The 16,780-nt window shown below is 26.9% G+C and overlaps 1 protein-coding gene across 1 annotated transcript in view; it reads left to right on the top strand.

The window, feature by feature from the left end:
* The window catches only part of Vap33 (VAMP-associated protein 33kDa), a 50,592-nt gene extending 34,652 nt beyond the window's left edge, over positions 1 to 15,940 (top strand). The window contains exons 3-7 of the mRNA XM_067264931.1: positions 5,384 to 5,487; positions 9,983 to 10,057; positions 12,300 to 12,386; positions 13,134 to 13,235; positions 13,310 to 15,940. Of these exons, the coding sequence (XP_067121032.1) occupies positions 5,384 to 5,487; positions 9,983 to 10,057; positions 12,300 to 12,386; positions 13,134 to 13,235; positions 13,310 to 13,477 (536 nt within the window). The 3' untranslated portion in view covers positions 13,478 to 15,940. The remainder of the gene's footprint in view (positions 1 to 5,383; positions 5,488 to 9,982; positions 10,058 to 12,299; positions 12,387 to 13,133; positions 13,236 to 13,309) is intronic.
* Positions 15,941 to 16,780: the final 840 nt, after the last annotated feature.

Here is a 16,780-nt window from a genome sequence, read left to right as displayed (position 1 = left end):
TTGCAGGTTCCATTATGAGCTTCTCAATGTTCTTTATTTCTCAGATGTGATTTTTGTACTCTCACCTTTCGAAAAGAAAAACCAATGCAAAACTTAACAAATGCCCACCCAACAGTCTTGTGAATACTACAAAAAAATTGTTTGTCAGAAAAATAAAAAGCTGGAATTACAAGGGAGAGTTTCAAAGTTCGGTGGAATACTATCCGATCAGTATATACTGGGTTGAGCGTCGATTTTGACGTCTCCTGCACTCCGAAAGGTTTCGAATTGTTACCTGAAGATAAGGGAAAATCAATCTGTATTAGTTATTTTCTGTCACTTCTTTTTATGTTTGTTCAGTGAAGTGTTCATTATCTGAACATGTGTTTGTTGTCCAATCATAAAAATCTTTCACGAAAGTGTTCATTATTCGATTTGTTCGTTAACTGATCACCCACTGTATATATAAAATTAAATAACATCAAAAAATTAAAATAAATAAAATTAATTAAAAAAATTACAACCAACAATAATAAAATAAAAGTGCATAATAAAAGATGAAGAATTAAGTCAAATTGAAATGTTTTTTGAGGAGAAACTTCCAGGTTAGATGGAGTGAATTGTAGATAATGTATGTTCAAATAATTTATGATTATATGATGAAATGTCATAAGAATGATGATAGTCATTGTTACTTTTCATTAAATTTGTCTGTTTCATTTTTCAAGTCTTACTTCTATGGAAAGTTTTGATTTTATAGAAATGAATAAATGAACAAAGTAATTTATTTAAAACAGAAATTTGTTATAAAATGCAAGACTAAAGATTTTCAATTTGTAGCTGAGTTCAAAACAATTCAAAAGTAAATGAGCTACTGTTATAACTTTTCAGTTTTTAAAATTAGTCAAATTAATTTTTCTAAGACTAAGCAAATTGCTTCTTATTACATGAATAATTTATATTCATCAAAATTGAACTTAGTAAATCCAACAAAAATTTATTTTATTCCAAGAGAACAGAAGATAATCTTTTGTTCTTTGTTCAACATCATATATCTTAAGGCAAAAATTTTTTATCTATAAATGTCTATATTTAACACAAACATTTACATAATAAAATTATGGTAATTGCTTTTTGATATGAAAAATGAGATTTTCATAAATATTAAATGAAAGTAATTTTATAATTTATATTGTAAAAATATAACATTAATTATTGTACAGAATGATATTTTTCTAAAATTAAATCTCAATGCTAATTATAGCGACAGCCTGAAACTCAAATCATAAATCTATCAAGTGGTGATCTTAATTTGTAATAAGTACAGATGCTCCTCTACTTGCAAACAAGTTAGGTTTCCAAGATGTGGTCATAAGTCAAAAACTAACCTAGAAAGTACATTTGCACATAGAATAACCATGTATTGTTAGTGTTTGATCCTTGAATGTACTTAGTATAACACATTAAGCTTGTTTATCTACTAAGTTACTTGGTTATCTACTAGTTAAGCTTGCTTGCTACTGCTTAGTAGGGATGTTTCAAATGCATGTTTTTTTTTTGTTAATTGAATGTGCTTAATTTTGTAAGGACAGGTTTAGTTTCCATGGTATTAGAGTGACACTTCTTGCATTTATCTCCACTACTAGATTTTACTATTATGTTTTGGATGCATTTCTGAAGAATTAATTGTAAAAGTTTATAAAAATTGCGAACAACAGAGAAAAATGCCATTACTTCAACGTTACCAACTTCGATGCCACTTCATGAGCGGCAATGGAATGTCATAATTCGCACCAAAACAAAAAATGATGATATGTGATAGAAATAAATTCACATTAATTATTTATTATTTATTACTGGTTAAAGACTGAGTTTAACATCACCCCACAATCAGCAAAAGAATATGTGCGAAATTCAAGTTTTAGATGTATGGTCAAATTGTTTGAGAGTCTGAATATTTGTAAGTAGTTCTTGTATTCTAGATAGGTAGATTTTGGAAAGTCTGAAAGAATCCTATCTTTTATTCAATATCAAAATTATTTTCTGGATTGAATATTTTTGTCAAAAACAGTTTTTTTTATGCCCAAAAAGATTTTAACATTTCTGTATTAAGAGATGGTGTGTAATGAATGAATTACTACAAATTGAAGAGTAAAATGTAAACCATAATGGATCAATCAGATTAAGTGATTCCATTGTACAGTCAAACCTGTTTTTATGCGCTCTTTTTATGTGCAATTTTTATTTGTGCGATTTTTTTAATGCGAATTTTTAATTTATGCGGTTTTTTTTGTGCGATTTTTTATTTGTGCGGTATAGTTGGCGACTAGTTTCGTGCGATTCGTCATGTCTTACGTTGACTTATTATAGCTAAATAAACTTATTATAGCATAAATGCACTTATTATAGTAATATTATTGCATGAATATGCGAAAAATGAAATAATTTACTTTTTAAGTCAACAAAACACCACCTGGACAAAAATATGTAAAACAGACGATAGACCAGACGATGCAGTCAAGTGCTGACATCTGTTGTCAATAAATTCTATTTCGTACGGTTTTGAGTTATTTTCTATGTGAGACTTTTTTTATGCGGTCCCTGTTGACCGCATAAAAAAATATTTTTTAATTGTGTTGCGAAAACTGTTTTTTACAGCCATTCATGAAGTTTCGTGCGATTTTTTTTTTTTTTTTTTTTTTTTTTTTTTTTTTTTTTTTGCGGTCCCTATCCCCCGCATAAAATCAGGTTTGACTGTATTTTTTATAGGAGGTACAGTAGAGAGTCGAAAATCGGAATCAATTGGGGACTGGGGTTGTTCTGATTAGTCATTTGTTCCGATTACTTATTATGTATGAAAAAATACATTAACCTGTTCGATGTTCAAATTTTTCTCTGTTGCGTGTCGCTTCGTGTTGAATTTTTCTCCATTGCGTGTCGCTTTGTGTTGAATTTTCGTCGATTTTAAGTTTAACAAAAATTTTTATAATAATCATCGAGGCTATCGTATCGTTAAAAATTATTTCTTCATTTTGTACAAACAAAATAAATATATTGAAGAATATAAAAACATGAAAATTATACTTTAGAAGTAAATCTAGTATCAAAAACGTTCGATTCAGCACGACACAGTCCGACTGAAAATCGGGTCGATTACCGGCGATTCCGATTACTAGTGTTCCGATTAACAACTCTCTACTGTATTCCTATATTTAAGATGTTTTAATGTATTTAGTTATTAGTATGTTGTGAGAATGGTAGATATCTTTGATTTTGTATTGAGAGATCGCTGTTTATGCAACATGTCATACTTTGTCACTTGAACTCCTAAAAGAGATATTCCAAAACTATTGAGGCAATCTTATGTTTCATTCATTACTATTCTCCCTCAAATGAAGGATATTTGAAGAAAGATCACTTCAAAAACTGATGTTTCTGAACTGTTCTAAAGATCTTTTTAAATAAAACTGAAGTAAAAGAAAGTATGGATTCTTTTCTACGTACCTGCTTTCAAAAGCTGGAAAATTTTAATCTACGCGCCAAAAACCTCTCATTCAAACCTATGGGATCCCTTTAATTATGAAGGACACATATAAATAAAAATTGTAATTCTAAAAAGTAAAAATCAAGGATAAAAGATAAAATAGTAAAAAAATTAAAAAGAAAAATTACGAGCAATTATTTATTGTGACATCATCGCAATGCTGGGCTGCAATTTTTAATCATGTTTTTAATTCATTTAATTTGAAATATATGCTTTCCATCTCAAATTAGTAGTGGCTTGCCCCTGTACATCATATGTTTTCTTTAATTAATAATAGAGTTGTGCCATATCTGGTCTCAACTTTCATCTATCTAACTCCATTTTTCAGATTAAGGAAAGACATATGGACAACAGTGGGAATTTATAGGTCTACAATTTTTTTAAATTGCAGTCCAAACATATGTTAATTTATAAAACATATGTTTAATATTTAACCTTCTAACACACTGGGTTGAAATATAAATCTTCTTACTTGAAACCAATTAACCAGAACAAAATTTGTTTTTAAAGTGCTAATATTTTCGACGCCCTTTCTGGGCTCTTCTTCAGGCATTCACTCAAAACTGTTGCAAGCTGGATCTTAAACTTTTGAATTTCTTTTGAAGGCAAGATATTAGAAGCAACGGAAATATTTAAGGCAGAGTGCAAATCCACAAGCATTAATTATAAGGAAGAAATGTCACTTTCTACAGCGTGGCAATTCCTAATGGGCGATAACATTTAAATTTATTTTATTTATTTATTCACGTTTGTAATCATTTGAATTATAAGCAGTTTGCATCTCGAATCATACAGTAGTACACGAGGTTTTGATGGATTTGGAATGCGTGTACTGTACATTAGGAATATGTAATCGAATGCCTTCGAAAGAAATTCAAAAGTTTAAGAACCAGCTTGCAACGGTTTTGGGTGAATTCTGAAGAAGAGCCCAGAAGGGACGTCGAAAACGTTAGCATTTTAAAAAGAAATTTTGCTCCGGTTAATTGGTTTCAAGTAAGAAGATTTACATATGTTTAAATTTGCAATTATATATAACATGTTGATTTAGAATATTTAAATACTTATGCTAAAGACATTGAACACGATTTTGAACTGTGTTCCAAAATTTAAAATTTATAGCATTCTACATCAAATTCAAAATAGAATGAAAAATTGGAGACCTGAAGCAGACCTATAATTAGGTTGAAAATGTTTGTCCATCCAAATTTACATGAAAAATTAAACTCTTGCTGGTTTGAATAAAAGGTTTTTTAAGTAAATCCTTTCCTGCTCCAGTAGAATACATATTAGAATGCTTCTGAAGCTTTGTGCATGAATTCCTTTGAAATCTTAGGAGAAGAAAGATGGATGTGTCTTTTTGAATATGTCAGTTTTTGAATAAAAGAGAAATTACATTTCTATCTGTTTTAAGAATAATTGGTTATAGCTTTTTTAATATGCATACAAGTTAGATAATTAAATAAACAGTAATTCAACCAGTGATAGGCAGAAAATTAAAAATTAATTAATTTATAATTATTAAAGCTAAATAAAACAGGATATTTCTTGAGATACAGAAGAATTATTTGTAATGCCTTTAAACTAAGTTTGGCACTATACTTTTTACTTTGGATAAGTATTTCTCTCTATTGTTAAACTATTAATTTTTGCATTAATGATCATTCAAGTAAAAAAAAATTAACATTGATAATTGGCATAGCCAAGCTTCTTTATTATTAAGTGCATGCATATTGAAAAAGCAAGACGAAAGTTTATTTATCATTTAGAAGTATGTAATAATGATATTGCAGAAATTTATGAATTTTGTTTGTTTTAATTTAATCAAAAACATTTAATTAATTTATATATATATTATTTCAGTAATGCTTCAACCATTTGAGTATGATCCTAATGAAAAGAATAGGCACAAGTTTATGGTTCAGACAATGTTTGCTCCAGAAGGTGATATTAATCAAGAAACATTGGTGAGAATATTATATGTTCTAGATAAAGTAAATTGTGATAGTGATAAAGTTAATAATGTAACTAAAAACTTTGTAAAAACTGGATGAAGTTTAAATCAACACACTAATGCCAAAAATCCAGCAAAATACATATATTAATATTAAATTGTGTATTTTGCTAAATTTTTAGTAAATTTGTTAGTATGTTGATTTAAAGTTAATAATAATAATTTTTAATAAAATTAATAAATAATTATAGTTTAATATAATATAGTAGTATCAATTATCTAAAAAATAAGTATAAAAAGCAATTTCAGAAATTATGATGTTTTGCATAATACAAGTTTTGATGATTTTCTATAGGCTATTGAGATGTCTCATTATTTTATAAATTTCACTATGTATATTTTTTATTTTGAATTCAAAGTTTCATCACAACATAGAATGAAAGTGAAGACTGTTTTTAATAAATTAAACAATTTTCTCTGAATTAATCTTTAATTAAATTTGTGTTAATTTTTTTTACTTTGTAGTAGAATTAAAATTAACATTTTTAGTTTATTTAAAATATCTTTTTATTATTTTTTTCCTACAAAGTATGAAAGTATTCTGTTCAATTAATTGATTCTCTACTATATCTTCAATTTTGTTAATTTTTGGATGAATGGATAATTTTGACTCTTAATGCATATTCTAGATCATTTTGATCTATTAGTAATGTTTCAACAAATCCTACTTTATATAAAATAGGTTTAATGATAATTACTATATTTACTCAAATGTAAAATGCACATTTTTCAGGTTTTAGCATCATTGAAAATAGGTATGTGTTTGATTTTGATGTAATACATCATAATTAGCAAAATCTAGTGTCATGTTTTATTTCTGTCACTAATTCCATTTTAATTTTAATATTTTTATTAGATCAATAACTTATTAGTAATAGTACTAGAAAATATTTACTCCCTTATTCTCAATATAGACTATTCATAACAAAAATGTCATGATTGTTCACCTCCAGTAGCTGCCACTTCTATTTTTTTTTTGTTTTGTTTTTTATCATGATGGGAAAAAGTGTTGTGATGATGATAATTTAAGTATATTTATATACAGGGTGAACTAAAAGTAAGTAGAGATTGAATAGAATTTAAATTTTTTATGGTATGTTATAATTTTTTTTCATTTATTATTACTGTATACATAAAAATTTAATATAATAGCATTTATTTTAAATTACATATACAATCATTTACTGCCTACTTACTTTTGGTTTACCCTGTATATAGAATAAATATAGAGCTAGTAGTCAGATAGAACTAGGTTGTTAGTCAATAAAAAGCTGAAAGAGGCCAACTGAGTTTTTTTCTTTTGTTAGCATCAGGGCTTTGTGGACATGTCTCACACAAAGTTCTGGCCCTATTATTTAATGATTTTGAAATGACTAGCAGGCCTCCACAAGTGGTGAGGTGGGACGGCAGCAATGCACCTGCAAGTGCTGGAATTTGGTGGTGATTTCCAGCAGTTACTAGTTGTCACTGTGTGTGATTCATGTTATGGATTGCAGGTAGAGGAATCTGGAAAAGCCATGCAGCTCATAGTAAAAATATATAGAGCAAGTACTTAACATTGTCAATTGGTTTTGGAAACTGCAATGTTAAGGGAAACATTGTATAGCAAAACCATTTCAACTTCAGGCTAAATGATTTATATAAGATATAATTCAATTATTATTATTCTAAGTATATCATATTTGCAACCTCTAATATTTAATTTCCACCTCATAGAATCAATTTTACTGTTTATAAAGATAATTTCATAACAATAATTTAAATGATTTCAAATGTAGTTTTCTTTGATGATACAATGAAACAACATTGAGGACTTTCTGTGTGTATATATGTATATATTTCCAGTGCAGTTGTTTCTAAAGTTTTTCCATGACTGGGAAAAAATTTCATGATTTTAAGCTACATATTTTATATATATACAGTATATAAAGTAGATTAATGTGTGACTGCTGTAATGTCATTGTGTGAAATGTTCTCTGATGCCATTTCCTGTTAGACATGTTGTTGCATGAAATATTCAATTTGTAACACTAAATACTTATATGAGTTTGGCCAAATAATATTTTTATAAAAATCCCATGAGAGTTATGAGAACTTGCATTTAAAAAACTTGGTATAAGAAACAGAAAATTCTTTCTCTCATAAATGGCCTGTGCAATCAGTTCAGATTTGTTAATATATATGGGATTCATTCTTTGCTGTAGAGAGCAACAATACAGTAGTGACTTAGTCCTTGTTACTTACGTTTTCTTACAGAAACATGATCCTAGGACCAAAAACTTGCATCAGTCCTTTTCTATCACTCTGGTTCAACTATTCAGAGTCTGAAACATTTAATAATTGAATATTTGATGGAGATAAAATGCCAAATTCTGCAATAGAATTAGGACAGAAAATGAATTTCATTATATAAAGATTTTTTGTAGGTGTTCAAACAAGCCATGTTAAGTATTCACAAAAAAATAAAAATGCCATGAAACATGCTATCATTGTACAGTGTGCCTAGAGTTGTCAACTCTGTGGGTATCAACAAAATACTATATAACCAATAAATACTTTATTTTTATAAATGTTAATGACATTGCTTCAATTAATTTGTATTTTTCTGAGAATTAATATTCTGTTCTTTGGTTATTTTTTCATTTTTATTTCACATGATTACTACCTATTATTTATATTTATTTTTTTAAAATATATATATGAATATGCTTGTGTTTGAAACTAAAGACAAAGATTGCATTTTACAGGTGGTATCTGGCAACAGATTGTAAGCAACAACTTAACATCATAGTAGTTAATATATTAAGTTAACTAAATGAAGAATTAAAAAAAATAATGAAATTAAAGCAATAGCTCTAGAATTTGATTTAATGTACAAATATCAATGTAAAAAATTGACAAATTACTTTTTGTACAAAATATTTATATTTAATGTAATAAGTCTTCTTAGTACTCTGCTAATTTACAGTGATTGCAGATAGGAATGAGTCTTCATGCAACCTTAAAACAAGATTAAAATAAATTCATTCAAAAAACTGTAGAATTGATAGGTTTGTAATAAAGTAATAGTTGTAGTTAGTTCAGAAGAATTAGTAGAATTTTATTTTATTGCAATTCTTATTAAACAGTCACAATAGTGATTAATTTATACATAAATTAAATAGGTTAAGAAATGATTACAAATATAAAAAAAGTAATTTAGATTTTACCATCTTGTTTACCTTATGAAACATCTTTACATCAAGGTTATATACATAAAAATTAATTAATATGGGATTATAGTTGTTTATTAATAGATACTACCAAAAAATGAATTACTACATTTTTTTAAACTAAATCTTAATATGAATAATAATAGTGTATTTATAAATATATGTATACTTTTACATATTAGTTATTTTAATCAATATTATTTTCAATAAAGTATTTATGAACAAATGTAATTACTTTTTTGTAATTTATTGTACTAACTCGTCGTAGACTGCATATCGTATTAAAACACTACACATATGCCACCTTATAAAATGCAGCCGTGTTTATTCAGTACGAACGTTTTCGGTCGTGTTTTGTGCGCCGTTCGGCTTGCACCATAGTTTATGTTTGTACTTTACTTTTAATGTCTCCAAGGAGCATATTATTTTTCATTGTCTGTTATTTATCTTTATTTTTATTTTTATCTTATTCTCATGTAATGTGTTATTTAATACGCATCGATGTAGAGATGGCGCATGCAATTCTCTTTAGAATATTTTTAAAAACGTTCCAAAGTTTGTTCGCTTTTGCAAATTTTTGATGTGTTCGATTTTTTCTTTTTCTTTTTTGGATATTTTTCTGAAGAAGTTCGTTTAACACGACCGAAAACGTTCGTATCGAATAAACATGGCTGCATTTTATAAGGTGGCATATGTGTAGTGTTTTTATTGTACTAAAATTATGATTTGCAATTCATTATTTTTTTACATAACAGTTTATTGAGAATAAAATATTAGTTATAAAAATTTTTAAGAAAAAAAAATTATTTTTATCTTGATCTACTATTATAATTTGTATATTTTTGTTCTTTTTTTAACAATTTAAGCAGATCATTTCAAACTGTGCCTATATATATGGTATATAGGTATATGGCAAGTTCTTTGTATGCTAGTTTTTAATTTTTTTTAATGATATTTATCTTATTTTTATTTTTAAAGTAGAAATAAGATAGCTATTAAGTTTTAATTATAAAAAATTTATTTATTTTTACAATTTGCTTTCTTAAAAGTTTCTGAAAAATAAATTTGAATAATTGAAAATTAATTCATATGAAGCATCTCTTCTTAGCAAATACAATATTTCTTAATGTACTAATAACTTCTAAAATAATAATAAAAACTATAAATGTTGACAAATTAAAAATTTTTACATTTAACAGATATTGAATGTAAATGTTTTCTGTTAATTTGTTTCAGTGGCGAGATGCTAATCCCGAATCTCTAATGGACTCAAAATTACGCTGTGTATTTATTCCAGAAACTACAGCAGAGGTAAGTTTATTTTTTAATATTAATATACATAAGCTGAGTAGCCTTCTTGGAGTTTGCATTGAACTTTGTGTTTTGGTTATATCTGATTGATCTTAGATATTCTGTTGGACATATAGAACAATAACTGAACATATTGATTTCAAACTTAATTAAATACACACACTGACAAAAAAGTTTTGCACTAAGGAGGAGGCATTGGAATTGAATGAAACTTTAATAGTATGAATGTGATGATGACGATAAATGAATACAATATCATAGCAAAAGGATAATTTTTTGTGGAACAAAAGTACAATTTTAAAGAAATCATTAGTAATTTGTAGGACCTCCTGCTGCATGGATACATGCATCAATATGATCAAGCATGGAAGCATGATTTTCCAGCTGCCATTCCAGATCTTTCAGGCAATGGCAGTTATAGATTGTCAAAATTAGCATCCCATTTGATCTCTCTAGTGCCTGATAAGTAACATGAAGGAGACATTTCTGAAAAACTCTAGCTGTTTTTGGCTGAACATTATCTTGCTGAAAATTGGCTGTTTGCAACCATTTCATGAAAGACAGCATATAAGGAATGGTACAGGATTTCTTCAATGTCTCTCTCTGCCATCAGTGTCCCTCATATCACTACTAGGATGTCCAACTATCATGTAAGATGACTTTGCAGATGAGTACACCAACAATGGAGCAATATGCTTCTCAATAGTAAAAGCATGATTAAAGTACTTACTAGTAATCTTCCAACACATTAAAATAATGGTTGTCCATTCCCAAACAGAACTGGAATTTGTTACTAAAGATGATAACTTTAAAAAATTGTATTAAAATTACATACTAATAATTTGATTTTAAAAAATGTTATAAAATTGTGAACAGCAAATATTGTGGCAATCAGATGAAAATTTTTCTGAGCTTGCATAAATAAATAAAATAAATACATGCTCCTTGCTGCATTGTAAGGTGGTAGCTGCCAGATATTGTTATCAGCTGTTTATTATAATTGAAACAGTCTTGAACAAATATGATTACAATAAGCTACAACTACTATAGTAGCAAACACCAGAACACTGCTTTATCACCCAGCTGTGCTAGCACAAAAAACTTGATCACTTTGCAAATGTCTGCTTCTTATACTTTTCAGCAGAGTAATATAATTGTGCCACTAAACTCATTTGTACATTATGTTGAGCCTGATTTCTGTCAAGTTTTCTGATGGCAGCTGTTCCAGTTTTACAACTTAAATTGTAAAGTAGTTAGTAATAAATAAAATATTTTTCCAACTCTTCATTTAATCTCAGTTTTATTATTTTATATCTTTTCTGAGTAAGTGATGCCATCTACTTAATCATGTCTAACACAACAGACTACACATGGTAAGTTGAACTTAGTTTTTTTTATTTTTCTGGTTGGATGTGTGAAGTGTCACTCTTAACTAAACAAACGAAATCTCCAAAATAAACATAACTAAATGAAAATAAGTAACAATAAACAAAAAAGTTGTGGTGTGATAAGTCTGCCCAAATAGCCAAAAAGTATCTATAAAAGAATAGAACAATAAAAGAAAAAAAAGGACATGAAGCTTTAGGAATGAAAATAAACAAAAAGATTAGACTTTCCCTTCATGTCTGTGCAAGATTGCAAATGGCATTGTGTTGTGTTCAGCATGGAGCTGTAGTGTTTAATAGTCTGTATTCACATGGAATATAAAAGAAAATGAAGATCACAGACAGATCACAAGATCACAGGGTGGAGGGTACATGGGGAAAAATAGGTTTGAATTAAAAGTACCAGTAGTTAAACTTAACAAAACCATATTGTATGGATAACCCAGGGACTGTTGACAACTTTGAATTAGTGCAGTTCTAATTAGCAAGATTCTACTGTATATTTCAGCAGATTAGCATTAAATTTTAAAAATTCTCTAAGTGGGCTAACATTGAGAATAACATTTTGTATGGAATTTTATTTACTTCTGAGCAATTTTGAATTTTACATTAATTTTTACAGGATCATCAAGAAAATACTGTATACATGTTTCAAAGTCAAGTGACTTTAAATGAGATCTTTAAGAATTTGTGATTTAAATTTTATTCTATTTTTAACTAAAAATAGTTAAGTCTCAAGATGTTTGAACTATCTTCATCTTATAATTCTTTTTCATAGTAAATATGATAATATTTACCTCTAATCTAAATACAGTAATATATTTTATATTATAGAGATACATATTTGATGTTTTCAGAATAATCTGGATAGTTCTCAAACACAAAGGGAAGAGAAACCAGCCACAACTAAGGTAGCAAATGAACCAGCAAAATCATCACCCAAGGTAAATACTTAATACAGTTATATTTTAAAAATTATATAACAAACCAAGAATATTTTATTTTCATGTTTTTATTAAACAGTTTAGTAAAACCTGTGTAAACCAGTATTGCACAGTACCTGGTATTTTTTCCAATTTGGCAGGTTTTCATTTTAAAGTAGTTTTTTAATATAAATTGCTCTGTTTCAAAGAATTTTTTCTGTTTAGACAGGTTTCCATAATAATTTTATTCACATTCTATTTTGGACATGTTTTACTGTGTATAACAGCATTTTAAAAACATTACTAGAATTATTTAGCTTTAAAAACTGAAATTTTTTTCTTAAGGAATGATTTAATAATAATCATTTTTGTAACTAAATTCGAACTGTCTGTATTTGTTGTTTGAAATAATTGACTAATTATTTAATTATATCTCTCTGCAATTTTAAAATGCCTTTTGCTGTTTGTTAAATTAATTTTTAGGAGTATGGTTCTTCATGTTTGTATGTAATAAATTATTTATCACATCTCAGTTTGATCAGAATGTTTTAATAAAACATATTCAATCTAGAATTAACTTATGATTATAATTTTATGATTTTAAAAGTATATATCATCTAAAAAAATTTATTTTACATTCTAAATTTTTAATTAGAAAAAAATTGAAAGAACAAATACATAATGATCAGTAAATTTTTAATTATGATTTTCTTTAAAAATTAAAAAAATTATTCTATAAATAATGGATCTTAAATAATGTATTTCAAGACTTCTGCTAATTTTGAAGTTGACTTAAGAAGGGCTGCTGAAGAAAACAAACGACTAAAAGAAGATATTGCCCAATTAAAACAAGAAAATTCACAATTGAAGGTAAAATTATATAATTATTTCAGTTTTGTGTAAATTATTACATTTATTATATAATGAAATTATCCAAACTTTAGGAAGAAGGACTGAGGTTGAGAATATCTAGAAATGCTGAACAGCAAAGTCTTTCTCAAAGAGAAACCCAAATACAGATGGCTCAAAAGCCTCAATTATCATGGTTATATCTGGTTATTGTTATTTTTGCTTTCTTTCTTGGCTACATGTTTGCTAAATACTTTCTGTAGGCATTCCCAACTTTATTATCCTTTTCCTGTTACCCCTCCCACTCTGTTGGTCTCAATTAGAGTCTGCCTTCATTACTTACTGTCAGATCCTGGCTGTTTAAGCCTGAAGTTTGAGACAAGTTAGAATCAGCAAATAATACTTTGAAATTCAATTATTCAGGCTTTGATTACTTTGTGGATATGGGGAAAAATTTTCCTACATCTATGTACATTGTGTACATAGGAGAGCAGTGATGATACCTTTGTAATTGTTTTTTCTTAAGTCATTAATTTTTTCACCTAAAAGTTATTTGTAACATTGGTTTTGTCATATATCAAATAACTTTGTGATTAAAAAAAAAAAAATGCATAAACATAGTATATATACATGATGATGCTGGTCAAAGTTGCTAGATAGTTTGTGTCACTTGATTTAAGTTTTTATTATCTAGAGTGTTGGTATTGAAGTTTGTGTATGCATTTAGGCATGTTTCACATAAATGAATTTCTCCCAAATTGTTCAATTAGAATGTATTATGAAAGATTCCTAAACATTTGACATAAAACAGTGCAACATGACCAATCCCCAAAGCTCTTATTGATAAGTGTTGATGTTTGAACTTTCTAGGAATTTGAAGTTTGAATAAGATATTTTGTATTTTTTAAGAAAAATTATGTTAAAAATGTTTTGAAGACAATATGTAGAATGTTGATGTGTAAACAGTTGAAGGAAATTGAACTGTTTTGATTCCTGTGTTTTGTGCAAATATTTTATATGTATGTGAGGAAAATAAACAGATCAACAGAGCGGAGAGGGCGTCTAAAAAAAAAATGTATAGTTGCAAATATGTGGTAAGAAAAGTGAATTTTTGGTTAATGTTTCACAAATGCACAGAAGAAACAGAACTTTAAATATCAGACATCTCGTCATCAGATAGAAATTTGAGACATGCCTGTTCTAATAGAATGTATTTACTTTAGAATAGAAAATGATTGTTGTATAAAAAAACAAAAAAAAAACTAAAAAAGAATGACTGATTGTCCATTTTATTGAACTAAAAATGCTTTCTCTGTTTCAGTATTTTTATTCTTTTTTTTAAATGAAATAGTATTCTTGGGCTATGTAAAACATTCACATAAATGAACAAATATATGAAAAAAAATCATCTTAAAAATTTAATATTAAAACAGGCAGCCAAATTCATCTAGCTGTAAACATTATAAATGGAAAAAATGATAGAATAACTTTCTGGTTAAAACTTTGAGTTTGTTAATTGAGTTACTGTCATTGATGACATGCAGAAATTGTATTATAAAAAATATTGGCATGTTTGATGTAATTGACAAATGGTTTATTGTTGAGACCACATTGCGTTGTAAAAAGATAAATTTTTGTTAAGTACCCTTGCAGTTATTAAATTTCAAAATATTAAGAATATTTGTAATACAGACAAATAACTCTATGCCAAGAAATGATTTTTAGCTATTAGTCATTGTACATATAAATGTTTTTGTTTAATTTTTATTTAATTATATTCAAAATATTGGGATTGAATTCTGAATATTCAAATAACTTCTCAAAAACAACAAAATACATATATATATAAAATGTAAAACCTAAAACTATACAAAGTATATCATAACTGTATTTGCTAGTTTTAACCATATCCTGCCCTCTATATATGTGGCAAAAAAATGTAATAAGGAAAGCTAGAATAAAACTGAGTGAACTGTGGGAAAGTCATAATAATGTTTGAAGTTTGAATTATGTTTGTTTCATTCCCCAATAAATATAATAATAATAGTACACTTTGTGTTCCTTGCATTTGAAAGTTTGATCCAGATTTTCTTTATTAATGAAAATTCGTACTAGCCAATTCCAGGATATGGTGACAAGGACAGTATTCTTTAATATATTATACAATGTTAAAATTTTGAGAGATGTGAATACTGAAATACAAAATATTTCAGAAAGACTAATTTGTATGAAAATAATAAATATTGAAAAAAAATGTGTAAAAAAGTTGACTGTGGGTATTTTAAAACAAGTGGTTCTAATTGGTTGTTAAGTAGGGATACATCCGTCCTTTTAATTTGCATGACATAAATTTATAGTTAATCTTTTAGTAATCGTTTCCATCAGTAACCTGATACTTGAGTTAGTGATTGAATTCATTGACTGTAAAGCAACATATAAAATGTTTCCACCCAAGTTACAAAGGAAAGTTGGGTAAGAGTATGCTTAATATATTTTTACTCTCCCAAATATTTATTTAAACATTAAATATGATTTTTATATGAAATAATTGTTATACAATGTTTAATAATTGATTAGTAAAATAACTTATCAAAAATAATTAGTTTTAAAAGTATTCTTATCTTAACTGATTAATTAATAAAAGTACACAACCTGTTGATTGAGTGTGCAACTTTTTAAATGTAAATATGGCATTAAAATGTGATACACCTGTCATGAAAACTGGATTCTATATGTGTTCTTGTGTAAATTGTTACAATTAATTTTAGTTGCTTTAAATTGATAAATTTAAAAGTGTACTTACATAAATTTTTAATCTCATTTCTTGAAATAGTAATGAAAAAGAAATTTTACTATAGTAATACCATATTGAGAAACTAATTTTTATAAGCTAATATTCCTTGCATTAGAATCCTTGCAAAATGATTCCTTGCATTAGAACTTATAATCATTCTAAGACAAAATATAAGAAAATAGATTTCAAATTAATGAAAATAAGCTTATTAAAAGTATTTAGGGATTTTAGATTTATAAAATCTTAATAAAATGTTTGCAATTAACTTACAGACAAAACAAGATTTATTATTACGGAAATAAAGAATTTTAATTGCATTATTCAATTATTTCCAAAAAAAGGATAAAAATTCATTTTAATAAATTATATTATAATTGGATTATTACAGTACTGTTTTTAACTATCTAAAAAAAGGTGTTTGAATAATATGTTCAAATAACAGAATTTAAAAATTTCATCAATATTTCAGTTTTAATTTTACTGAATTTGATATAGTTTCTGTCAAAGATGATGATTTAGTTGAAGATAAATATAAATTTAATCATGTTTTTATTTACTGTTACAGAATTACTAATCAAAATATTTAGCCTAAGTAGAATTTTGTTTTTAAAATTTTTTTAATAATCTCATAACTAGTTTCAAAAAAGTAAATCATAATTCATTTTGAATGTTTTTTTTTTTTTGAATTTGAATACTGTTGATTACTACTTTTTTTTTCTTGAGAAACTGTATGATTAGAAATCAGGTAAATCCAATGGAAACTTGCATATAT

Source organism: Centruroides vittatus, unplaced genomic scaffold (genome assembly GCF_030686945.1).
Source record: "Centruroides vittatus isolate TY-2023 unplaced genomic scaffold, ASM3068694v2 contig_199, whole genome shotgun sequence".
In the NCBI taxonomy this organism is placed as follows: domain Eukaryota; kingdom Metazoa; phylum Arthropoda; class Arachnida; order Scorpiones; family Buthidae; genus Centruroides; species Centruroides vittatus.
The sequence above is the reverse complement of the archived record's forward strand: the minus strand, read 5'-3'. Positions and strand labels throughout refer to the sequence as shown.